Here is a 27,263-nt window from a genome sequence, read left to right on the forward strand (position 1 = left end):
TTTCATGACAGGTGCACACTGAATATAATAAATTCAAAAAAAAAAAGCAAAACCTTTAAAAAAGATAAATACTCATACATAACAGAACTTTGAAACCGTTGCTGACATAAATATCTCATATTGAATAACAATATATACGTTAGAGACAAGGTTAGGTTTCCAAACAGTATTTTCAAGGCTGATTTTACTTTTTATTTTTTGTTCAAAGATTTATATTCCGACATACATAGAAATTAATTCATAAGCAAGCAGTCATAGATGCATACACACACATACGTATCTAGTTCCTCATATATAATTAGGCATCTTATCATTTCACACATACGCACAGCCATAGACACAAAACCCAATCACTCATAATAGATAAATATAAGTATATATATATATATAATATATAATATATATATATATATATATATATATATATATATATATATATATATATATATATATATATGTGTGTGTGTGTGTGTGTGTGTGTGTGTGTGTGTGTGTGTGTGCGTGTGTGGGTTTCCGTGCCTCTTTCCAGACCATCTTGATTGGGTCACCATCCCCTCTCAAGAAATGTCCAAATCATTGAAGTTTGTGTGCCACCGCAGTTTTCTGTATCACTGGTTTCTTATTCCTTTTCTGAAGGAGGAAGGCCAAGAGAAATAAATACATTTCAGCACCCTCAAGTCTCTCCTTCCAACGGTCTTTCTTTTTACATCTGTAGTCTTAGCCTCGGCAACGGAAGCAAAGAAAGTTTTGTGGCCTATTTCTAAACTTCCTCTATTTCCTTATACACAAAACACTCAGCTGATCTGTCATCGGAATATTATTGTCTTCATCAACAACTTACCATGGCAACACTGTTCATGACATCGGTCGCTGATTGGCTTAATGCCATGGTATCCGAATGTAATCAAAGTGGCTATGAATTTATACCGAATAATTTATATGCGAAACACATGATTATACACTAAAAAATGTAAAAATAAATTTAATGATAAATGTTTCCTTTTGAGTTACCACTAATATACTCGGGTCATAATAACATGAAAAAAGTACCAGTAAGAAATTGGTGAACGTGTACGAACAACCGGCGAAGTAGGAGGACCGCGGGAAGTTAATCAGACCTCCCCTTAGGGTTATCTAAAATCTAGGTTATCAGTAACAATGTCTGACTCAGATTAAAGATCAGCTCGCTTTGAGCTTTTTATCTGAAACTGGACTTTGCCATCGATTTACTGCATCAACGTTTCCTGGAGATATACCATTGGAAGTCCGGTAAGCAGAGAGCATCAAACATCATCAGACAAGTTTTCTAAAGTTTTTGCTAAAATTTCTTTCAGTTTTAATGAAACGAAGACAGAAGTTCCACGATATCGTGCAGTACTATTAAATTGCAAACTTCATTTTTGATTTAATTGCAAAGGATATTCCTTTAAAACAACAAATGTTATGATGGGAGCTCGTCATTCAGTTGAAACAGTTTTACCTGATTGTTATCGTTAATGTTCATCAAATGACTTGACTGCATTGAAGATTTGTATTTTTTTTAATTTGAGTGATTGTTATCAGCCATTAAGATAGCACCAGACAGACAAGGTGGCTGTACAATTGTGTCAAGAGGTTGTTGGAAAATGGGATGCCCTAATTTTGTATTTCAGACTCAGGTCATTCAATGACATGATTGTAGATGTTTGTTATCGATTTTCTTGATTATAATCTTGGAAAATTCAATCAATTCAATACCCTTTTCCAGTTTTGGGAATCATTGGTGTGGTGTCAACTTTGGCCTTAAGGTGAATTTCAACAATATCAATGCATGTCTTTATAAGCTAACATTGTTCAAAGGTAAGTACACTTTTTTGTTTTCTTTGGAAAAGAGAACAGTTTAAAGGACAATAAAAGTTCTACAGCTGTCTTTTTCTTCATAATTTTTTTTTTTATTGATACAAACCATTAAGTCGTGAATATAAATTATATATATATATATATATACTGTAAATATATATATATATATATATATATATATATATAATACGTATATATAATCTAGAAAAATGAATCTAGGGTAAAATTTTCATTGGTCTAGAAAACCAACCACTCTTCATGGAAACCCTGGCGGGAAAATTATCTTCTCTTAAGAGCTCCGAATTTTGGCAGTCCGCACTTATCTAAGGTAAAATTGACCTTCCTTTAAAATGGCTGATCTAAATACTTGACTTATTTTTATATTGTTATCGGTTATTGTACAGTAAATAGAAATTAAGACTAGATTTGTTATTTCAACGTCGATAAAAAAAAAAAAAAGAATACGCGACAGACTTAGACCTAAATGTCACTGAGAAGGAGGGTAATGTACTAAGAAATTAAGTAGATATCACGTCGTAAAAAAAAAAAAAAACGGGTTAGACTCTTTAAAAATTCTGGCGGGAGAACATAAGAGAACTGGCTATTACCAAAGCCGAGCTGTGTCATTTGGAAACCAGTAGTTTATCGATGTATACAATATTGCAAAAAGATTAATTTAAATGAAAAATTGTATATTATCAGTGTACTTATCCTGTGTGAGTCTAATGAAGCTCAGCATTCAAAATCCTTTCTCGGTGATGCTGTAAGAAGAAGCTTATTTCTAACGGTTTTTGAAATGCATTTCCTCCTTTTCTCACTTTCAGCAATTCATTGGCTACTAACCCAGAAAACCTCATAACCATCGCCTGGGTCTGATTTTGAGTATCGATCTACTATTTCGTTGACAATGACAGACATTTTGATTAGGCAAGTCTAGTGTGAGGTAAAATCAGCATGGGCCTTTATACAAAAATGCATTCCGCTTTTCTGTTACTAAATTCAGCAAAAGCTTATCATCATAGCAAAGTATTTGTTTATTTAAAAAAAAGGAAATTAAAAAATCTGTTTTTGGAGGCGCATTCAGAGATGAATATTGTTTTACAATGTGCCGATTCTACCTATAGTCGGGTAACAATAATGAAGGATAGATATGTGATAAGAAAAAACTCTGCCTAACTGAAAATCTTACGCACTTTTCGATGACCATTAACTTATGAAAGGGTAGGGTATGTTATTTAATGTTAAAATTTTTTATATAAAAATTAATGAATTTCGTCAATTAAGCAACATCTAAAAAAATGTTTAGGCCTAGTCCTTTAATACAATCCTGGGGTCATCGTTATCTCTCTCTCTCTCTCTCTCTCTCTCTCTCTCTCTCTCTCTCTCTCTCTCTCTCCATTCGTTTGTTATTCCTTCGCTTCCTTCCTCTACCATTTTTCTTTCAGCCCACTGTCTGCGACTCTGCGGAGTCCATCCCACATTGCTGCTATGACAAGATGTCAACGAATGTTAATTTTTCGGGGACATGAGTTGAAACGAGTACGGAATCTTTGCGTTGCATACAAGAAGCTGTCATTCTGGCTGCTCCTACGTAACTGGTTTTCCATTTTATTCTCTGGACTTCTCTACTGTCTCTTGATATCTGTTTGGTTTTACCTTCATTTACTTTGTGCTCTCCCATTCCTTGACTTGAATCATGCGTGGACACTCCTCTGTAGTTCGTTCTTCCCTGTAACTGACTCCGAATAGCTCCTACTCATACATTCATTCTCCCTGTAATTTCCATTACGACCAGGACATTGGTCACATAATATTACGCTGTTTAAAATTTAAAGCTATTTACCCTGTCTTCTGAACCTTAACCATGATTTTTTTTTCGCTTTAAGTAAAATTCAGATGATTCTTACGACTGCCATTTATTTTTTCAAAATGTCAGGTTAATTTGAAATCGAATATTGGGCCCCAATCTATGCCCACCGTCTCAATCTCTTCTCCATTCCATCTGTAGCTATTCTGCGGAATATCTTCCTTCCTCGTAAGCCTTCTATTGGGAATCTTGTGCATTCCGAGTAAGTTATCACTACTAATCCTGATTCTACTTGTGTTCCTGAATGGAATAGTTTTTCAGTATCACACCTGGAAAAACAAATCATTTGTTTACAGAGCTCTGCTCCTATATATAATTAGTTCCGAATATTTACTAGGTCACTAAAATGGAGCTCTAATATGTTGCTTATTCTGCTAAGCTAGCACTGTTCATTGTGTACTCTGTTGCTTTTTTATAGATATTTTAATCGTATGAGAGAGAGAGAGAGAGAGAGAGAGAGAGAGAGAGAGAGAGAGAGAGAGAGAGAGAGAGAGCTGAATTTTCTTAACCTGGCGCCATGAAGGTGAAACGGAAATCTTGTCTATTCTCCGACCCCATTGGTTATTAAAGGGAAATTTCCTTCCCTGGGTAAACATTATCTTATCTGCTGCAGATCAGTTCGAACGTCTGGTTTTATTTTTCATATTCTTCTGCATATGGGTGTCAAGGAAAACACGGAAACCATTATTTATTTACTGCATAAGTAAGCAAATTGTCTAAAATGGTTACATGTTATTCAAAATATAGCATTAAAAGGAATTCTGTAAAAGTTGCACGTTGTAAGGTATAAGTTGTAGTAGAAATTACATTGTGAGCTGATATAAACCCCTTTTACATAACTATTTAAAAAGAAAATTTACACAAAACAAGAAAACACGTAAGGCTAATAGTAATTCAAAATCAAAACAGAATGAAAGAAATGGGACCATAAATAGTCATTTTCTTTCAGGATTGATACAAGAAAAATAAGAGAAAATCTAGAAAGTAAATAAAAAAAATCACATTCATAATCAATAAACCGTTTACCTCATTTATGAATTTGAAATTTTATCTCGTTATATGTTCAGTAAAAGCATTGTGAAGGGGACCAGAGCACCATTAGTACTAATATGGAATTAGCACTAAGATAAGCAGATAAAAGAAGAAAAACATAGTACATTGTGGACTCTGGTAAAAACAAATATGCACTTAAAGGAAAGTGCAAACATTCTTCAAAGTCAGCGCAAAAACATACTATATATATATATATATATATATATATATATATATATATATATATATATATATATATATATATATATATATATATATATATATATGTGTATATATATATGTATGTACACAGTGCATAAACATACTATATGTATATATATACATATATATATGTATATATATATATGTATATATATATATATATATATATATATATATATATATATATATATATATATATATATATATATATATATATATACATGTGTGTGTGTTTAACTTGTAATTTAGTCGAAAATTTTTATCTCGTCACTTCATACAAATTTTGATAGCATCAAGCGAAAAATTTGAGAACCGATTTAATATGTTTGAGCCATACCTTTTCTTTCTATTGATCGATTTGGTAAAGGCACTAATCCTGCAGTACTTTTCATTGCAATGTTCATAAAAGTAACTTCGTGTTATTTCATCAGAGTAACGCCCATTTCTTGAAAATTTTTCTACTTAGGATTGTTTTAATAGCTAAAGAAAGCTTTGAGGTATTTCCGACGATGAATTCAGTTATTCGGAATGTAGAATGTTTTCCGGGGAATCGGTTTTACCGGTTTTGGTTCTGTAGAATCTGCTCCTGAATTTGCTGTGAGAGGTCTGCCAGCTGCTTCTTGATATCAGCACACACCTCTGAAAGATCTTTCATCATGTGGCTCTGATTTCTGAGATCGGTCGAGTATCTCATCCGGAAAGATTGCAACTGCTCGGCGACATCGTCATCAGCTTCTTCAGGGAAATCATCTGGCTCTTTGCAACTGCCTAAAGTGATGGCCTCCGACATGATCTTCTCTGGCATAGTCCTCATGAATTTATGTTTCCTGAATTCCTTATTTGGGAAAATAGTGATTTTAGTGTCGATAGTCAGACGGGGAGATAACAGTGACAGCAGTGCCTGTGGGCAACACTTCATCTTGTGAGTGAAAGCAAGGAGCTTCTCAAAGGCCACAAGGTATGATGACTGTTTGATTAGCCTTTTGATTTTGCCTTGTCTCTTCAGGTCGGGAACGCCTTTTACGGCTAAGCCAGTCAAGAGATTAGACATGATTATAACCACTAAGAAAAGAAAAACACTCATTAGGATCTGAGGATAGATGTTGAAAGGGGATCCCTTTTGGTTAACAAACTGGCTGTAGGATATTTCTCCTTTCAACATCATGAGAACCTTCACGAAGCTAAGGTTAAAATCTGCAAATATAGGAAGCCTTTGAAAAAGGACATGGAAACCAAGGGTAAATCCAATGAGGACACTCAGAAATGCAAATAAGAACTTAAAAATAGATTTGCCTACTTTAGTGACCATCAGAATGTACGCGCCTAAGGTAGGGAAACGTCCCAAGAGCATCATGAGTTCTATCCAGCCAAGGACAATAGATAAACTGGCAAACATTCGCTTTACAGATACTGTTGCATTAACTTTGTTCAGGGTAACATCATCAACAATTTTACCAGATACTGTGCACACAACAACAATAGAACTTGCTAAGGCTGCAACTTTAGTATAGGTCTCCCAGTGTGTCAAATACCTCTTAAAATTAGCAATGGTCATAACAATCTCAGGAAGAGCTACAATGGCTAAGAAAGTACCATGAAGTATTCTAAAAATCATCAGTGAAAATGGATCTTTCGACCAGTCTTTTGGTGTTGGTCCAAAGGTCATCATAATGAATACACTGTGAATCATAAGGTATATGAAATATTGAAAAACCTTCAAGTAAAATGCTCCCCTTATGCGAGACCATTTGATATGCAAGAAACTTTCAACAAGCGGATGTTTTATAAGTGTCTCCAGTGGGGTGTCTGCCATTTCAGAAATAATGGAGCTTTGGATGTTTCTTTTATTTGACGATATAAGACAAGAGTAGTCAAAAGTGATGCTATAATCTGGATGATGTTTAGGCTTATTGGACAGCTTAATACTGGAGTTAAAAAGATCTCGAAAAAGTTGCAAAGCAGTTGGCAAATATCTTTTGACTAGAGTGAAATTAGAAACCTCATTTTTGTAAACATTCGCCAGATGCTCACCATTTTCCAGTAGAAGTTTGCAACATTCTGGTGAGGAATTTTCTATGGCGTAGTAAAAGGGATGATTGCCGTATTTATCAACAGAGGTAATTAGATGTCCAACGCGTCCTGTACTGAGCAAATGTTGGAGAACGTCAGGATTTCCAGAAATGCAGGCAGCGTGTATTGCTGAGTGGCTCTGGAAAGTAACTTTGGTGGGGTTAGCTCCATTATTAATGAAAAAACTCACAACATCAGATAGACCAAGCTGACATGCTTTGATTAATGGTGTCTCGCCAAAAATATTGGCTTCGTCAAAATTCTTATGAAATGTATAAATATACTGAATTGCCTTTAACGTCTGGCTTTCACTGAAAGAACCATTAGTATCTGAAAGAGCTGCGTGGTATATACTAGAGCCATTTTCATCCAAGTTTTTCATGTACGCTGGAAGATTTATATTTGTCAGGAGCTCCTTCAGAACCGACAAATTTCTGTGCGATGCAGCCAAGTGAAAAACAGTCTGGTTGTCACCATCTCTAACGTTCAGATCTGGTTGATATTTTAACAGAAGGGAGGTGGATATCTTGTCACCCATTTTAACAGCCGTATGAAGAGGAGTTTCTTTTGTCTTGTTTTTGAAACTATGCGGAGGCTGGCTCATTTCATTAGGAGAGGCCCCTCGCTGGAGAAGTTCTTTCACCCCATCATACCACTTCTCCTTCACAGCAACATGAAGCACTGTATCTCCTAGGCTGTCGAGAACATTTATCTGCAGTGAGAATGTGAAAATTATGTAAGGAAAGCCAGAAAGTAAGTAAGATGTTCTAAGCAATTTTCTACCTTATGCGAACCAATTTAAAGAGTCAACGTAAGAACAGCGACCACATCAAAAGTATTTTGTGCACTTTGTGTAAAGCTGAATAATCTAGACAAATTCTTATATGTTCATATTAATCAATTCATGTTTGATCAATGATCTAGTTTGGTCTGAATACTAACCCGAGCGCCTCGAGAAATTAGAAGCTTAAGTATGTCGAAGTGTTTCATGTGGCAGGCTGAGTGTAGAGGCGTCAGCCCACAGTAATCCGTGCTGTTGATTAGCCCTGCCGCTTCATGTAAACGTTTCTCTACCTCTGCGATCTTACCAGAGTTTATTGCCTGTTTTAACATCAGTACAAAATTGTTACACAATAATTGATGTTTGAAGTACTGCTCTGTAAACAAAGATATGTAAGAAAACAATAGCCTTATCGGACTTGTGCCCAAGCACAGCAATCAGTTAACATCCACAAAAAAATTACGAACCATAATAGCTAAGTGAAAATAAAATAAAAGACAATTTTGCTTCTGTTAATAACATTATGTGTTTGGGTAAGGTTGAATGTATGTCTGTATATCTGAACCACTCTTTTTTTTTGTGTAAGCATGTCTGTTAACAGAATCATTTGAAATTGATGAATGGCTCTTTTTACATACTTCTAAAAGATTCATTTGTTTTCAAGGAACAACTGATTAAATTTTAGTATGAAGAGAAACTTATATTTTGATTCAAAATATTCCTGTATCATTGTATGCTGTTTTTGTTGCTGACAAAATAGATAATTTTTTTAACTGTTTCCCCTCCTCTACAGATTTCTTCCAGTTGCATCGATAATCATTAGGTTAAGATTTTCAATAATGCTGGATATTATAAGGATTGGTTGTCAAACATATGTCGTTAAACATCTTATGCATTTGTCATAGAATGTGGGCTTAATGTAGCCTAAGGTTTTTCTTTCATTAAAATTATTGGTGGTTACCTTCAAGTAACCTAATCTTGGTAAGTAATTGGAATGCCATTTTGACCTCAGAATCGAAGAATCTCTTTGGAGTTTGTCGAACTTGAATTGGTGCCTTTTCCTAATTTTTTGAACAAATGTAAAGCGAGAATTCTCCGCCTAAAATTTCTGATCGTAGCGTCATAGTTTGTCTGTACTTTATTATTATGTTTTCCTTTGCCTTTGGGTACCTGGTCGGGTTTACCCGTCTGCAAGTCTGCCAATCTGCTCTTTCCACTTTTATATTCCTATTGCTGCATGCCTTTGCTATTAAGCTATCAAACAATAAATAATTTTCTGACTTACAGAGAAGAGAAGACGCAAAGTGGCCTGCGACTTCGTCTCGGTGACAATGACTGATGCGACTGGGCATGCTTGATCTTCTGCAGAACCACCGCGAGCTACGTTGTCCATCTCTATATAAGCCTCGTTGGCGAAGTATACCTTGTCACTCATTTCACAGCGTTCTTGGAGTCGGGAGAATTCTGCATCTGCGGATATTTCTACCTGCTTTACTCATGGGTGAGTGAGTGAAGTTTGCAATTTCTGTAGAATTATAATTAGTTAAGCTACTTGAGTCTTAATTACAAATGGTTCATTTTATCTGTAAAGCAACATTTGAGGTTTGAATTATTTGAATGAATTGTTAGAATATGATTGCTAGATAGACAGGTTTTATGCAGGGAGTTCTTATAGATTTCATAAACGAAGAAAGTAGGAATGAAGGCTGGATTTCATGCGCTTATACTGCAGCTGCTCATTTCTTCATTACTACTTCTACCCCTACTGCTAGTAGTAATAATAATAATAATAATAATAATAATAATAATAATAATAATAATAATAATAATAATAATAATAATAATGAAATACATATCTTCAGAATTTTACAGTAAATTGGCTTTCACTCCTGATGCCAGAGGACTTACGTTTTCTTTAGTGGTGTGAATGTGGGTATGATAATTATCATAAATGATTCATTACAAAATACATTATCTACAAGACGGTACTGTCTATTATTCCATTCTTCCCTAATACATCCGATACTAGACGACACCTTTCTTTCTCTACATCGCGATTCTCTTTTAACATCATACATATAAAGTAGCTCTTATCCCCATGAACCTTTGTCTGTGCCCATTACTAGGTAATCTCTCTTCTTTCTTCTCTAAAAAAAAAGTGTGGACCCTAAATCTCTGGTACTATACTCCTATGTTGACCATACAACCAATGTTATCAAACCTTTAGTTATGCCTCTGTAGCATAGCCCTTCGTAACTTCTGAATAACCCAGCATTAGTACCTTTCGTAATTTTTAGCCAATCATAGCCGGTACAAGGGTTTAATTTTAACCAAAATCTACTAGTTAGCAATGCCTGTCGCATCATCCTTCTCTGTCCGGAATACTTGAAATCATGCAATTTTCATCCCGTATTTTGTAGCAGAAAAGTAAGAATCCGCAGCAGTAACCGGATGGAGAGCGGCTGTATCTGCACGGTAATCATGGACAAATGTCATAGTCGAATCCTTGGACTGAAATGAGAATTTCGGCAGAAATTACTGGAATCAAAATCCGTTTCATTTGCAGTCCTGTAAAAGAGGAAATCGGACGTCGAAGCTAGAATCACCAACCCAATCGCGGAAACAACACATGCAGGAGAGTAGATCTTGTCGCTGTTCTTGGTGCTTTGAAGGAAGGTTCCTCATTCAGAATTGCTTAGTCGACAGAAATAAATTTTGGGGAGACCGAATCTTCACTTTGAATCTTCGCCATATTCTCTTTCTTTGTTTCCTTTTACTTTGCTTTACAGTCTTCTTCACTGAACCTACCCAGTACTTTCATGTTTTGCCGAAGATAGCTTTTTAGAATTTCATCAGTATCCTTTGTAGTTAACTAATTTTTGCCAGCAAATAATTATTATCATGTTCTTTTATATAATTACGAGAATTGTTTTGTCTTGAATCCGCTTGAGAATGTTACGAAAAGAAGGTACACTTATCTCTCTATACACAAAAGGAAAAATACGTATTTTTACATATGTACATCCTGTGTACGTGACTACGTCTATGTGAGGATGTGACGGAATATATGCCTCACCATCCTACGGTTTCGAAAGACCCCGAGCTGGTGGGAAGCATCCTGTAAGACGCGAACAAAACGGCGGATGTACAAATTCATAGCATCGCAAAACGTGAAGCAATATGGTCGATCTTTAGTTACCAAGATGTTACAGATTCATCGGCCATTTTTCATGCTGCGCATTTATTTTTCTCTAAGAGAGGTTATCAACAAGGCTTTAACGAGAGGTTGTGAACTCCATGCTCCTTTCTATATATATATATATATATATATATATATATATATATATATATATATATATATATATATATATATATATATATATATATATATATATATATTATGTGTGTGAATATATATTTACATACATTTATATATATATATATATATATATATATATATATATATATATATATATATATATATATATAAGCATTAAGCTACAAACGTCCTTTAATGTCCAATTCGCTCTACTTCTGAAATAGTATATTTTCATACATATGTTACCCGAAGGGGAATTTTTTTAGTTGATAATGAGCTCAGCGTCCCGTGGGCTCGAACCACGGAAGACAAGAACTTAAGACTACAGTGACGCCTTAAACGTCTTCTGTGGTTCGAGCCCACGAGACGATGAACTTATTATCAACTGAAAAATTCCTTTTTGGGTAACATAAGTGAAAATAAATTATTTCCGAGATAGAGCGAATTGGATATTAAAGGACGTATGTAGCTTAATGCTTAATATATGAACCACGGTGATGTGATAAAATTCATTCATATATAAAATATATATATATATATATATATATATATATATATATATATATATATATATATATATATATATATATTATAAATAATCAACAACAATCACGTGTGGAACAGAAATAAATTTCTGACTCGCATCACGATCGAACCCAGGTCTTTCATGGCCCACTGGGCCATACAAGTCATAAAAGAAGTTGGAACCTGAGGGCAACTGCACCCAAGGAATTACCTGGGCAAGCTGACTGCGAGTTTTCCCCAACTTCCCGACTTACGCGATTGTGTGTTGATTATTTCTATCTTATTAACTCAGAAGGGATAATCCCAATGAAATGCTGTCTGTTGGGTCATTGCTGAGTCGGGAGTTTGGGGAAAACACGCTGGTATGCAAGCAGTTAGCTTGCCCAGGTAATTCCTTTGGTGCAGTTGCCCTCAGGTTCCAACTTCCTTTATGACTTGTATGGCCTAGTGGGCAGCGCCCTTGCCTTTCAATTGGAAGACCTGGGTTCGATTGTGATGTGAGTCAGATATATATATATATATATATATATATATATATATATATATATATATATATATATATATATATATATATATATATATATATATATATATATATATATATATATATATATATATATATATATATATATAAAGGTCGTAGGCCTATTAAGATTTCAGACAACATGAATGAAAGAATTGTGAATCGGAGGATTTTTTTCCCTATTTTCCAATGACGTACAAGTATTCATTCCCTTATCAGTAGGATAATGCGTCAGTAGCTCCATTCCTATCGAGGGGCGACCTGCTCACCACACATGCGGAAAACCCTAGAAGGACTGGGTTAATAAATGCCTGTGTAATTTCCCCTAGTCCTGATGCAATTGGTCTTTGGCATGAATCAGTGAGATAGGTACGAATTCAATACACGACCTTTTCTCTCTCCTTGCCACTGATCCTAACCACCACAGTTTCTCCCGGCAGATCTCACTGGAGTAATAAGATTTAATCTTCTGAATAATAATAATAATAATAATAATAATAATAATAATAATAATAATAATAATAACAATAATAATAATAATAATAATAATAATAATAATAATAATAATAATAATAATAATAATAATAATGGTGATGAAATCCATAGTGGTGTAAGTGTAAATACACATTAGAAGTATATATACTTACACCACTGTGGATTTCTTCACAATTTTAGTGACTCATGCTATTATGGGATTTTTATGAATAATAATAATAATAATAATAATAATAATAATAATAATAATAATAATAATAATGGAGGAACAAATCCACAGTTACGTATGGGTACATATATATTTAAAAATAAATCTCTACAGCGAGGTTTCGGAAATCTGCTCGAGACTGAAAAGGGGAATCGAACAAATTCCCGAAAGCCCTAACAGATTCCCGAAAGCTCGCTGTAGAGATTTATTTTTAAATATATGTGTACCCATACGTAACTGTAGACTTGTTTCTCCACTTCAAGACTCATGCTACTATGAGTATTTTTTTTTTATTATAATAATAATTATGCTCCAACAGGAGACTCACTCAAAGCATCGCCGGTATTCCGCCTGCGTGAATTAACGCAGACTTCGTATATTAACTTCACAATCTGCGTAGCTTTTAATTATTGCTCATGGAATTCTTCTCCGGACGCGGACTTCGGACAACCCTCGACAATTTTGGAGACGGAGCTTAGAAATCAATCGCGTAAAAACAAAGAACTAGGTTGGAGTAACGAAAGTTCCAGAGCGCCGCCTGACGAGGTAGTGCCCCGCCACAGTAGACATAACGGGTGTTAATGTAATGGAAGATTTTAGTCATCTTTAGTAATGGGATTTGTTTAAGAGCAAATACAAAGACACACACAAAGACGCGCGCTCATACGCGCACATACACACACACATACACATACACACACACACACACATATATATATATATATATATATATATATATATATATATATATATATATATATATATATATATATATATATATAATGTGTGTATTGTGTACAATATGTGTGCGTGTGTTATGCAATACGGAGAAGCAAGTGGGAGGGTGACAGATACAGTAGAAGGCTTATATTATGTATGCACAAAATGAGCAGTAATATTAGATGGAGCTATTGATAATATGATGATTAAGGTATATCATACTGAATGAATATATGACCATAATGCGTAAATATCTATGTGCTTACATCTATGTACTTACACACACATTATTCGCGCATCACGTGCGCATATGTACGTATACAAATGAGCTGAGAAACGGTTCGAAAATAACTTTGTTATTATTATTATTATTATTATTATTATTATTATTATTATTATTATTATTATTGCTGTTGTTTCTGTTATAGAAACTATGGATAACTGAACAACGATGAATACATTATCATATTTCTTCAAGCAAGTCCTTTGCACGACCTAAACACACAATGCAGCTATAAGTTGCAAATTCCTACTCCGCTGTAACCTGTATGAACAGAAACGTATTTGACAAAAGAGAAAATACAAATGTCTTATTTGAATGATTCATGAAAGTAACTTTGCAACGACGGTGGCCATCGACGCCCTTTGTAAAAACGAACGTTTGAGGTAAAACAATTGACAACTGCAAAAAAGAAAAGATACGAATAATAAAAGAGATTAATCAAAGCCTCACCTCTTTATCACGCCAGCCGGTGGTGACAAGCAACGAGCTCCTCTGGCGCTGAACTGAATGACCGCCGGCTAAATCCTCGAATCCCGTGGGCACGAAGACGCCTTGTGGACAATTCTTATCGCCAGGGAGTTCAGCGGACGTCATTCCTGGGAATTATATCTCTGGTGTCACTTTCCGAGGTTGTTGTTATGTAGCCTACGCCCGGAAAGTTACACGTTTTCATACACACACACATACCGAAATAGATTAAGTTTTAAGTCTTTATGTTTAAAATATGGAAATGATGAACGGGAAAATTTTCCTTTTGCTCTTTTGGAAATACGTATTCAGTATTCAGGATAATTCATCAACGATGATTCAATTAATGACTTTCATCTTGCCAAATTATACCTACCTTCGAGTTGTACTGGCTCCTTTGTTCTAATAGATCCTACAATAACTATTGTTTTACAGATTTTAATATTCTTATATGCGTTAGAAAAGAAGCTTTCGCGCTTTCTCATCTGTTCAATAATACATAATTATGCGTAAACTTCGTACTTTATACCATTTATGGTGAGTACGGATCTAGACACTGCCAAATTATGTCACACCAGCCTGGGATTTCACAGGTAAATCTACCTGAACGTATGAATCCAGTCGTACTAAGACGACCAAGCCTTATTTTATAGCTTGTGTAGATTGCGTTTCAGACACTACCAGCAAATGAAATCATTGCTGAACTGCATCTTACCAGCTGTACTGTGGGTTTATGAAAGGAGTTAATCAAGAACCTTAAGTCTAACAAAAAGTAAGTAAAAACACTTTGAGGAATTTTACCAAGAAGCATTCTGGATCTCTAATCATGCGGTTACGGATAATAACTTTGGATGCTAATAAAGGCTAACCCAGAATATTGTGAAGAAATTATTTTCTGAAAACTGTGACATAAAAAAGACGATCCTTTTTTTTTTGCTGGATAGATATTGCCAAATAATTATAATAATTACAGATGTTGATGACACAAGTGCGTTATAAAATCACCGAATTCTCAAGGCATTCGTACTGTAAGAAATTTGGTTGTATTCGATAGGTTTTTCTATAAATCTTCTGAAGTATATATATATATATATATATATATATATATATATATATATATATATATATATATATATATATATTATATATATACAAATATATATACACAAATATTTATATATTTGCTTCAGAAGCTTAGTAGAAAACTCTACTGAATACAACAAATTTTTTACAGTGCAGTAAATCATTTAATTCTGTTACTTTATACCAATAATTGTATATATATATATATATATATATATATATATATATATATATATATATATATATATATATATATATATATACATACATACATGCATATTTATATATATGTGTGTGTGTGCGTACACATGAAGTTCAGTAGTTAGTTAATTTGCCTAACTAACCTGGTTTTATTTCCATGGGAGCCGAAAAACTCATTCCGTTAAATCTAAATGATTGTTTATCTAGGCAATGGATTGCATACTTAGCGGTTACTCGGCTGTGGTGGATCTAGTACTAGGGTAAACAAGGCCTTGTTTCCATAGTGCAGCAGTCTACCCTAAAATGCTTCTTGGGAACTGAAAAGTTCGCGACTTAGTTCGGAAGTCCGTATTACGTACGTTTAGAAGCGAGCAAAGTACAGAGCACCATCCCGACGGTTAAAAAATGTTGATGGCCGGAAAGAGTAGGCAGAATTATTCGATAAATATGAATAACTTCGCTTAATCATTCACTCTGTTAACAATTCCTCACCGTTTGCTTACTAGTACTTTTTTTTTTTTTTTTGACATTTTCTAAATTGGACGAAGCTAGTCAGGATTCGTAATTTTTGTGCGTTCTGGTGAGTATATATTTATATATTTAGGAAGACTATATTTAGGGAATTCGAGATGTGAATGATGTTTTATGTGCTTCGTCGTGTCTCATTCATGGGATGAAAATCGAATGATGAAGGAGTATTATGAAGAGAGCACGTGATGGGAATGGAATTTAGATGAAACAAACAACCATATGCAGTGAGACATGAGATTACATATATATATATATATATATATATATATATATATATATATATATATATATATGCATATATATTGTATATATATGTGTATATATGCATATATGTTATATTTATATATATATATATGTAGATATATGCATATATATAATTATATATATACAATATACATATGTATATACATATATATATATATATATATATATATATATATATATATATATATATATATATATATGTATATATAATATAATATATATATATACATATATATAATATATACATATATATATATATATATATATATATATATATATATATATATATATATATATATACTATCTCATGTCTCATTGTATATGCTTGTTTGTTTCAACTAAATTCCATTCCCACCGCGTGTTCCCTTGATAATACTTCTTCATCATTTGATTTTCATCCCGTGAATGGGACACGACGGAGTACATAAGCATCACTCACACCTCGAATTTTCCTAAAAATAGTCTTTTCACTATCCACCATTTTCTTTCAGCTACACATTATAATCTTTTATTCTGACTTTTTTTTTTTTTTGTCAAACGTGACCCTGTTGTTATTAAGTAATTATTCATTTGCTTGGTTTTTCAAATGACACAACCCCACTTCCTAAAATAAATCATGAATGCAACGATACAGATTTACTTTATCTTTACGTTTTAGTTCGATACGAGAGAATTTCTCATTATTTACTTTTTTAAATGTATGGGTGATAATGAATAGTATTTTTTTATGGTGTCTGAGCTTTTCCGTGCCTTAGGTAAAGTGTGGATATTTTACACCAATTGTTTTTCTTGTTTTGTTTACCTACTAAAATACATCAGTGGTTTACTGTTCCACCAGGAATTCTGTACATGAAAAATTTGTGATTGCACCTCTTTTATTCATATCAGTGAGCATACGAAACTTAATTGCAATATATAAGACTTCTCTTGATAATTCAACAGGCAGGAATTACATATAGGTTCATGAGAAGTGGCAATGAGAAAGAAGTAATATTAAATAACGTTTAATTTCATACAACGATCTAAAGATATACATAAGGCAAGATAAATACTTATTTTACCAGCCAATTGTGTACGGTGAATTGCATCAAATTCTCTGGAAATATGATAAAACTACTAAAGAATTCGCCTAATTCCTCATTTTTCTTTCTCTCTTTGTTTCTTTTTAAAAAAATAATTTTGTAATTACATAGAAATCTCTTTAAAGCAGTTGGTCATTAAAGTAGACACACACACGTATTCACTGTTATGTGCATAATTTCTTTATTTCGTAATTATTGTATATACATAGAAACTTATTTAAAGGTAGTTGGTAATCAAAGTAGACACACGTATTCACTTTCATGTACGGTATATAGTTATACAAACACAAAAAAAAGGGCCACCTTTATCTTCGCTCAGTGTGTTGTCATTAAAGGTTCTGGACAATTTTATCTTCTAAAAATCCTAGTTATTTTGTATCTCACTCCATATCCTCCCTCTGCATGGCTTCAACTTGACTTCTAATCTATGGTTCTTTCCAGGCCATTTTTATAGGATTATCTTCCGTCCTTCTTGATAAAATGGTTCAATCACCAAAGTAAGTTTGTCGCGACAGCTTTCCATACCGCTTCTTACTTTTTTTTTTTTTTTTTTTTTTTGTACACGTCGCCACTCGCATCTCTCTTCTGAAGGTAAGCCTCCTTTTTAATCTTTAAGTCTCCATTACTCTCTCCCCAGCATCTGCCTCCTGACTGCTTCCCAGTCTTTTTCTCAAGACGTATATAACTTGTTGCTAGTTTCATTGTCCTCCATTCCTTTGTATTACCGTTTTTACCTCCAAGTTTGTTACACGGCATCAGGTCTGTTTTACTTGCCTTCATCTTGTGTTTTGCCCTCTCTAGACTCTCTTGATGTAACTGAACTCTAACTTTCGTTTGTTTTTCTCCTGAATTCCCATTTGGGCCAAACCACTTAGGTAAAGCGAACAATGCAGCCCTCCCATTGGCAAACAGTCGGCTAAAATATACTATTATCACAATTATGTTAACAACATTACCTTGTTGTTGTCTTATTACTAGATCTCTATTTCTTCACGGGGATGTATCAATAGATTATTCTATCCATACTAAAGGCACTTTGCAGCATTAGATATACTACGAATCCACTCCTCTCCTAATTCTTTACCACGGGTTTGGATCACACCAATCAAATGTTTTGTGGTTCCTCCTCTTTGCCCCCTTTTTTTTACATCAACCATGGGCCCACGTCTTGTGCCCACCTCCTTAAGCTCTTCCTTCTCATTTTAGATAATCAGGCCTTTTTTATTAACATACATTCAAACCTCTCTCATTGGTGTCTATACCATGCAAGATGCATGTAGTTTGGACGTTTGTAATGTGCAGTGTTTTCAGGTTCTGTCTTCCTGTTGCTATGGCGATATCATATACATTTTTCTAGTTTTCTCTAGTGCTTGCACTTTTATAATCCTCTTTCATTTCTGCCTTCGCTCTGCTCATTATTATTTTGGCCTTCCCCTTTAACTCTCGCTTACCGTTTCTGATTCCACAGGGTCATCTGCTTTCTTTCTAAATTATTTTTTTATTTGTTCCTTGTCTCCTTTCCTTCATTTTACCTACAGCCTACTCTGCTTCACTAGCTCCCAGCTTAATCGCACCATTCCATTTTCCTCACTTTCATTCAATAATACGCTGCATTCATCAAGTTTATGAATCTTCGTTCATTTCCTTCTCCATACTTTTCTTCAGTTCTGTCCCCGTATGGTTCGGTTTAGAATCCACGATCATTGCTATGCGACACGTGATTCATCTGGGACCTGCTCACAGTCCTTCATCCATTATTCCACATCTTTGCAGTAATGTAAAATATTTGTCCTCATATCTCGCCATTTTTGCTAATCTACATTCCTTTACATTACTTGTTCGGAAAATAATTACAGCTGGATCCACAAAATAAAGCGGAGCACGCAACGTCGTGGTCAGTAACGTTCTTTGATTGTTACTTAGGTATACTGGTACGATAGTACAATAGCCTCACTGTAACTCAAACAGATGGCGTTTGACTAATATAACAAAGCAAGTCATACACCTCCATACCAAATTACTATTGGCTTAAGAAATTTGTAATGGTGTTTTTAACCACTTAAAAGCTTTAAAAACTGAACTGAATAGTTATGCATCTGGTTTGCCAGCAGCTAAACACTGCAATAAATAAATTTGCTATTTTTATCTGACATCTTTCCCTGTCACTGTTATTTGGCAGTGGCGGACAAAGAATGTTAGATACATTTGTATACAACCCTGTGATCACTCATGGAGGCAAGGTTTTTGGGCTAGCAGCCTCATCTCAGAATCTTTCCTGTAAACCTTTTGATTATGGAGCAAAATAGATTATCACTAAAAGTTAGATTTATCTTTTAATTATTGCATTTAGAGAATTTCAGCAAAATAATTTCCCCATGATATGCCGAATGTATTAATAGCAGTGACCAAAACCTGATCCAGTTGGTAGTTAGGATTCTTCTTATGGCTTTTTACATTTGAGCGAACCACATGAAAATGTACAATGTAAGCAGAAATTACAAGGCATATAAGATATCATATTTCCTGAAACAGTGTTCAATGAACAGGAGAGATAAAGGTTACTGTTGAAAATCTCGTATGTATATATATATGCATACATACATATATACATATACATATACATACATACATACATACACACACACATATATAAATATATAAATATATATATATATATATATATATATATATATATATATATATATATATATATATATATATATATATATATATATATATATATATATATACAGTATATATATATCACATACAAACATGTTCATATATATTTGGGATGGGTTTCTCAGTGTGCGTCTTGACACATTTACGCATACCTCTGAATATGTTAGTATGTATGTATTTATGATTTATTCCAGTGAATCAGACAGATTAATTTCATTAGCTATGTGTGGGCAGCGTATGTAGATAATCATTGTAGAATGATCGTTCTTTGTAAGAGGGTACTTCTGGGAAGTTGCAAACGATATCTACTTGGTAATAACCTTTCTGAGTACAAAGGAATAGAACTTAATTAGTTTACATTTAATACAGTAAAGATATCAAGACCATTGGGTTCACGACTGAGAACCATGTCTTACAATAAGTTGTTTGCAACAACAGGATAATAAGAAAAATTCCCGGTAATAACCTTTAAAATATAACATGTAACTTACTTGAACCCTTTCTGTGTTAGATAGTTATACAAGTTCTGGTTTTGCTGAACCTGTTGTTGAAGCTGCATCGCTAAATGTGTCAAATTGTTATTGGTCTTCCTCTCCACTTGCTCCAACTGTTTCTTGATCTCATTACATGTTTCAGAAATATCTTTGAAATTGACTTTTTGAGTCCTACGATCACTAGAGTATCTTATCTGGAAGAACTTCAGGCGGTCAGCTATGTCCTCGTCTGTATCAGTTGGAAAGTCTTCTGGACTGTCGCAACTACCAAGAGTTATAGCTTCTCTTATGTTCTCATCCGGTATAGTTCTCATGTATTTGTTCTTTTTAAATTCTTTGTTGGGCAGAACAATAAGGGCAGGTTTAATGCTCAGCCGAGATGTCAACAGTGATTGCAATTTTCTTGGGAAGAACTTGATTCTGTAGGTGAATGCAAGGAGCCTCTCAAAAGCCATGAGGTAGGAAGCTTGCTTCACCAACCGTTTTATCTTTCCCTGTCTCTTTAGGTCCGGAATGTCATTTACAGCTAAACCAATGAGGAGATTAGACATGATGATAGTTGTCATGAAGAGAAAAATACTCAGGAAAAGCAGACAGTAGGCATTAAAAGGAGTTCCCTCTTTTCCAATAAACTCACTGTAAGCTATTTCTCCCGTCATCATCATAAGTGTCTTCACGAAGCTGCGATTATAGTCCGCAAATATGGGCAGCCTTTGAAAGAGGATATGGAAGCCAAGGGAGAACCCAAGAAGGAGACTCAGAAAAGCAAGTAAAAACTTGCAGACGGATTTTCCAACTTTGGTGAACATCAGAATGTAAGCACCTAATGTTGGGAAACGTCCCAGCAACATCATGAGTTCCACCCATCCCAGAACTACTGACATACTAGCAATCCCTCTCTCAAATGATAATTCAGCATTTCCAACAGAAGGATTAGTGACGTCAGGAGGATTAGTGACGTCATCCGTGATTTTTGTAGGAATTGTACAGACAACAATTGCAGAGCTCACCAAGGCTGTAAGCCTTGTATAGGTTTCCCACTGGGTCAGATATTTCTTATAGTTAGCAAGAGTCACAATAATCCCAGGTCCAGCTATAATAAGCAATAAAATTAAGTGAAAAACCTTAAAAAACATAAAAGTACTCGGGGATTCAGTCCAGTCTCTTGGTTTTGGTCCAAATGTCATCATAACAAAGGACGTGTGGAGTAAAAGGTATACGAAGTATTGAATAACATTTGTATAGAACATTCTTCGTATGCGGCACCATTTGATGTACAAGAAGCTCTCAATTAGTGGGTGCTTAATGAGGGGTTCCACGGCTGTACCAGACAAGTCAGAAACAATGGAGCATTGGATCTTCTCTTTCTCTGGTGAAATGAGAACTGAATAGTCAAAGGTAATACTAAAGGCTGGGTCATGCTGAGGCTTCTTTGACAGCTTAACTCCGGCATCAAAAAGGTCCCTCAGGAGTTGCATAGCATTTGGCAATTTGTCAATGACAAGTGTCATATTTGATATATCATTTTTATCCACATTTGTCAATCGTTCTCCATGTTCGAGAAGAACTTTACAGCAGTCAACTGAAGGGGTCTCAACAGCATAGTAGAAAGGATGGTAGCCGTTGTTATCTGTCGAAGAGATGAGATGACCAACACGACCAGTATTGAACAAATGACGAAGTGTCGTAGAACATCCTGCTTTACATACAGCATGCAACGCGGACTCACCCGCATGAGTAACTTTTGCTGGGTCAGCTCCATTATCAAGTAAGAATTTGACGACATGGGAAAGCCCACTGCGGCAAGCTGTTATCAGCGGCGTTTCTCCAGATCCATCAGTCTGGTTGATATTTTCATGAAAGGTATAAATGCACTGAATCACTCGTAGAATGATACTCTCGTTGTGTATACCATTGTCGCCCGCAAAGACTGCGTGATAGATACCTTGACCATCAAACTTTTCCAGATATTTCATATATTTAGCTAAATTATTATCAGCCAACAGTTCCTTGAGAACAGAAATATCCCTTCTGGAAGCAGCCAAATGAAAAACAGTTTGGTTGTTGCCATCTCTAACAATGAGATCAGGTTGATATTCTAACATTAGGTTAGTAGATACTTTGTCACCCATTCTAACTGCAACGTGCAGTGGATTTTCCTTTATGACACCAGTGACGCCACTGGGAGGCTGATTTAACTTCTCAGGGGATGCTCCATGCTGGAGAAGCTCTCTCACTCCATCATACCATTTCTCTCTCACAGCGACGTGAAGCGCAAAGTTACCAAGGCTGTCGTGAGTATGTACCTGTTAAAGACAACAATTCATGTAGAACACTGTAGGGCACTGAGATACTATAATTAGTGTAATGTCAGTTATCTATGGTTTTCAAAATAAAGGAAAATAATGGAAATTTTAAGGTATTTATAATCTGAGACGCTGTAGAGATCTGCACAACAGGCCCACAAAGTATCGACAACTTTTCTCATAAATGTTCTGGAAAAAATAACAACATTGTTAACACTGCTACTCCCGCAATATATCAAGACTGATAATTCAGTGTTCAGACGAATCATCCATCCAGAAGACTTTCGCTTTATAACTAATAAGAGCAACTTTTTGCTGGATGGCAAAAAATCGCTGGCGCAAATTTTAGCTTTATTTTGCTAGATTGTTCACACGTGTCCATTTTTAGCAGCATCAGGAAAGTTATTTGAGGTACTACAGGATTCTAAATCAGTTCAAAGTGGATTTCGATGAAATACCTTGGGTTTCCATGTTGCTTCTGAGCGCAGGATGCGAAAAAAAGCGACAATGACGGTGTTAAACCAGTGCTTGATAAAAGCAATTTCACGAGACATAAAGGTTCAAAAGGTCACCTTGAAAAGTTTGAAAACTAATTAATATGATTCAAGATATTTCATTTTTACACAGTATATATATAAGTGTATATATATATATATATATATATATATATATATATATATATATATATATATATATATATATATATATATATATATATAAATTTCGTATAACCACCATTGCTAGAAAAACAATGCTTCATGAGCAAACAACTTAGATAATCCCCCAAAAACCAGTATTCCCCAAAAATTATGAAATGAATGGAAATATATTTTTGCGGAATGGAATATGTACACCTTAATACTTCAGTGGCCTACACCTTTACATATAGCATGCCCTAATCCTCATCTGTTCAAGATAATAACAATTCAAGACGTGAATAGGAAAATCATCGTTGGTAACGATTAACCGGATGGTTGCCATACACTTTCATTTCTTTAAATTGTCGAGATTCCCATTCACAGGGCTTACAGCGGTAAGAATTTATTCTCTTTATTTGTCATTAAAAAGTTTATCATGTAGGTTACTTACTGTGTTTTAAGTTATTATTCAACAATATTTTTTTAATATTAAAAGCTGGTTTATATTAAAAGCGATGTCTTCATTATCTCTTAAATAGAGATGTGTTGATTTTTTTTATATATCGTTTTAAAATTCACTGACACATACAGTAGGAACATGGATGCATAAATGTGTTCATGTGCTTGTGAGTATGTTTGTGTGCCATTGTGTGAATGTATGCGTTTGTGCGATTCATCTAACGTATGCGTTTAACTGGGACATCACCGAAAATTATCATGTTCTCGTGAATGAAAAAGTTCATATTCCAAAATAATTCGTTTCTGTATTTTTTCAAATCATTCTGTGGGAATTTCTTTTTTTATTTTCTCTACACATTGTTGCTTGAAGTCTGTTAATTTTTTCAACGATCACCTTATGTGGTACAGATATGCACATTGCTAAAAAACAAAAAAAAATATAGAAATAAATTTGATGTCGGGTCAGTTAGGCAGCTATTCCTTTTAGGATGAATTTTTTGGGAAAGGAGTGTCATACTTAGTGGGCCAATCGTGCGCAAATTATTAGAGGCATCTTTTGCTGTTTTGATTTATTTTTTTCCTTTACTATTTCTACATACTGTTGGATCACTCTGTCAAATATTGCGAGAAATGTACTGACCTTCGCTCCTCGAGCCATTAACACCTTTAGTACATTTAAATGCTGCATGTGGCATGCTGCATGTAAAGGAGTTAATCCACCATAGTGGGATTGGTTGATGGAATCTCCGTTTTCGTCTAAAATCCTCTCGACTTCCTCGGTGTTGCCAGCGTGAATTGCCTGTTTGGAAAAAAAAAACGTCTCAAACAGGAAATAATATATATCCACTGGTTTTTCAAGTCTTTACAACTGAGTATCCAGTAGCCTGTTGTGAAGGTAATAACTTCCGTGGTTCAAATGACCAATATTTTGATGTCACATGTAAACAGTACTTTGTTATCTTTCAGAGTCAGAAGGAAGATTTACTAAATGCTTGAATCTGATTTTTTTTTTAAATATTTGATTTTATTAGCGATCTCGAAAGCTTTAAACACCTTAACAGGAATTTTGTTCCACTCCGTTGATTTTTGAACAATCAGACAACTGGGAAGTCTTGTAATAGGAATACATCAGTTCTTATGTATTACCTTCATCAAGACCAAGTTTCTCCCATGGCAAGTTATAAGATGAAAGATTTGATAATGGTTTTATCTTTGTCGTAACTTGCTATAACTATATCTAAGGTAGACATAGATAGGTGGCGCATATTTGCTTGAAATGTGGTCTTATATCTGCTCATTATCGAAGGGACTTTGCCGATATTGTAATAAAGTTAGTAGGGCAGAATCTCTCTCTCTCTCTCTCTCTCTCTCTCTCTCTCTCTCTCTCTCTCTCTCTCTCTCTCTCTCTCTCTCATACGTTTTTTAATGCCTGACATTGTATGTCTGCTCTGCATCGACGAAACTTTGTCACTCGAGAGTGTCAAAGTTAACCGGATAGATATTCTCTCTCTCTCTCTCTCTCTCTCTCTCTCTCTCTCTCTCTCTCTCTCTCACCTTTCCTTTAGAAAGACATTACATAGCTTACCTCTGGCTCTTCTGGTCCTAGGACAACGAGCGTTAGCAAAACTTACAGCAAACAATAGAGGAACGCTGTCGTGCTTGACCCAGTCACCGGGCGCCTGATGATGATCGCCTGTCCCTTTTGGCTCGTCGCCAGGTGGGGCTGCGGCCTCTTCCCCCATCTCGAGGTACGAGCTGTTTTCGTAGTGCACCTTACCCTCCTCCATTGTCCTCGTATCATGAAGCTGGAATAGTTAAGGTTCATTAAAAAAAAAAAAAATCTTCAGTGTTCTTTACAGGACATCTTTAATCACTTTATTTCATAACTTTATCACGAGAGAAATAATCTATCAGGACAGACAGAAATGTTGTTTGTAACTATTATTTTGATTGTATGATAATCTGCCGTTTGAGATTAAGAAGATAAACAAAGTTACGAGGTAACTTTACCAGTTTATTTCAGTAAAAAATCTGTTAGAAGTAAATTGCTATTACTACCACTTCTAATAATAATAATTATAATAATAATAATAATAATAATAATAATAATAATAATAATAATAATAATAGTAGTAGTAGTAGTAGTAGTAGTAATAGTAGTAGCAATGTTCATTAAGGACTAAAACTCAATGAAAATAGTTAAGTCAACTCTTGACACAATTCCAGTCATGAAATTTTCTTCATATGTCATTCTTAGTAGGAAGAGATTTAAGCGGAAATGGCAAGGTATTGAGATAAATGAGGTAGATTTATCGTCATTTAAAACTTATGTTCATTACCAATTTTTTTTTAAATTTATGGAGCCATGCAGCAATGGCCTTATCACCCACAGAATTACATTGGAAAGCTAATAAAACAATTATGGGACGTTCTACTGAACACTCCATCTGACTGTTTTCTTGTTATCTTTTTGTGCTCTCATTATGTTCCGACGAACTCCTAGCTCAAGGAATTCTCTCTCTCTCTCTCTCTCTCTCTCTCTCTCTCTCTCTCTCTCTCTCTCTCTCTCTCTCTCTCTCTCTCTTCCAGAAAAGGCGAAGTTGTGTAAATACTTTCTATTCTCCAGAGATTGCAGGCGCCATTTATTTGAAATACCAGGAGGTTTTCAGTTAGAATATTTTGGTTCTAAAAATGTTTTGCGGAAGTAAATGTTATTTCAAAGGTTGGAAAATTAAAGTTTCAATAATGAAGAAGATTAATAGCACGAATCTGTCTCATAGGTCATGGAAACCAGGTAGGATGGACAATAGCTTGGATCCTATTTGTAATGAAGATTGCATTCTTCATCCTCGAAGCAAAACCGTGACCGACTGAATCTCCTGTCTATCATATATATATATATATATATATATATATATATATATATATATATATATATATATATATATATATATACATACATACATACATACATACATACATACAGTATATATATATAATTATAAATATTTGCTGTTCGACCTCCCTTCCTTGCCTCTTAGTAGAATAATGAATTAAGTTCTATTAAAGCTAGGCAGACAATATAGATTGCTCGCATGAGAAAGAGTAAGGCGGGAGGAAGCAGATGTTGTTTTCAATCTAAGACAGCCAGCTAACCGACGGGTGGGAATT

General features: G+C 34.6%; 2 protein-coding genes across 5 annotated transcripts in view; both read right to left on the reverse strand.

The window, feature by feature from the left end:
• Positions 1-5,413: 5,413 nt before the first annotated feature.
• LOC136843369 (transient receptor potential channel pyrexia-like) lies at positions 5,414-14,493 on the reverse strand. 3 transcript variants are annotated; one of them, XM_067111713.1, is made up of 4 exons: positions 14,335-14,493; positions 9,097-9,297; positions 7,973-8,131; positions 5,414-7,742 (listed from the first exon to the last, which is right to left on the reverse strand). In XM_067111713.1, exons 1-4 carry the CDS (start codon positions 14,476-14,478, stop codon positions 5,517-5,519), a joined length of 2,730 nt encoding a protein of 909 aa, XP_066967814.1. In that variant the 5' UTR covers positions 14,479-14,493; the 3' UTR covers positions 5,414-5,516. The 3 variants fall into 3 exon arrangements, with proteins under 3 accessions (XP_066967814.1, XP_066967816.1, XP_066967815.1); XM_067111715.1 differs by having other exon boundaries at positions 9,097-9,281; positions 14,335-14,470; XM_067111714.1 differs by having other exon boundaries at positions 9,097-9,336; positions 14,335-14,441.
• Positions 14,494-19,833: 5,340 nt separating this feature from the next.
• LOC136843371 (transient receptor potential channel pyrexia-like) overlaps positions 19,834-27,263 on the reverse strand; it is a 15,232-nt gene continuing 7,802 nt past the window's right edge. Inside the window, exons 2-4 of one of the 2 annotated variants that reach the window (XM_067111717.1) lie at positions 25,724-25,897; positions 24,733-24,891; positions 19,834-22,995 (exon numbers count right to left, since the gene is read on the reverse strand). In XM_067111717.1, coding sequence (XP_066967818.1) covers positions 20,683-22,995; positions 24,733-24,891; positions 25,724-25,897 — 2,646 coding nt within the window. In that variant the 3' untranslated portion in view covers positions 19,834-20,682. The remainder of the gene's footprint in view (positions 22,996-24,732; positions 24,892-25,723; positions 25,898-27,263) is intronic. The other variant, XM_067111716.1, reaches the window with a different exon arrangement.

This window comes from Macrobrachium rosenbergii, chromosome 11 (genome assembly GCF_040412425.1).
Source record: "Macrobrachium rosenbergii isolate ZJJX-2024 chromosome 11, ASM4041242v1, whole genome shotgun sequence".
NCBI lineage: Eukaryota > Metazoa > Arthropoda > Malacostraca > Decapoda > Palaemonidae > Macrobrachium > Macrobrachium rosenbergii.

Bases quoted from the DNA above. Each gene is read 5' to 3' on its own strand.
- LOC136843369 (XM_067111713.1), bottom strand. From the start codon at position 14,478: ATGACGTCCGCTGAACTCCCTGGCGATAAGAATTGTCCACAAGGCGTC. The intron at 8,132-9,096 runs GTAAGTCAGAAA...ATGTTAAAACAG, and splicing joins CTTTGCGTCTTCTCTTCTCT to GCAATAAACTCTGGTAAGAT. The intron at 7,743-7,972 runs GTTAGTATTCAG...TTCTCACTGCAG, and splicing joins TAATTTCTCGAGGCGCTCGG to ATAAATGTTCTCGACAGCCT.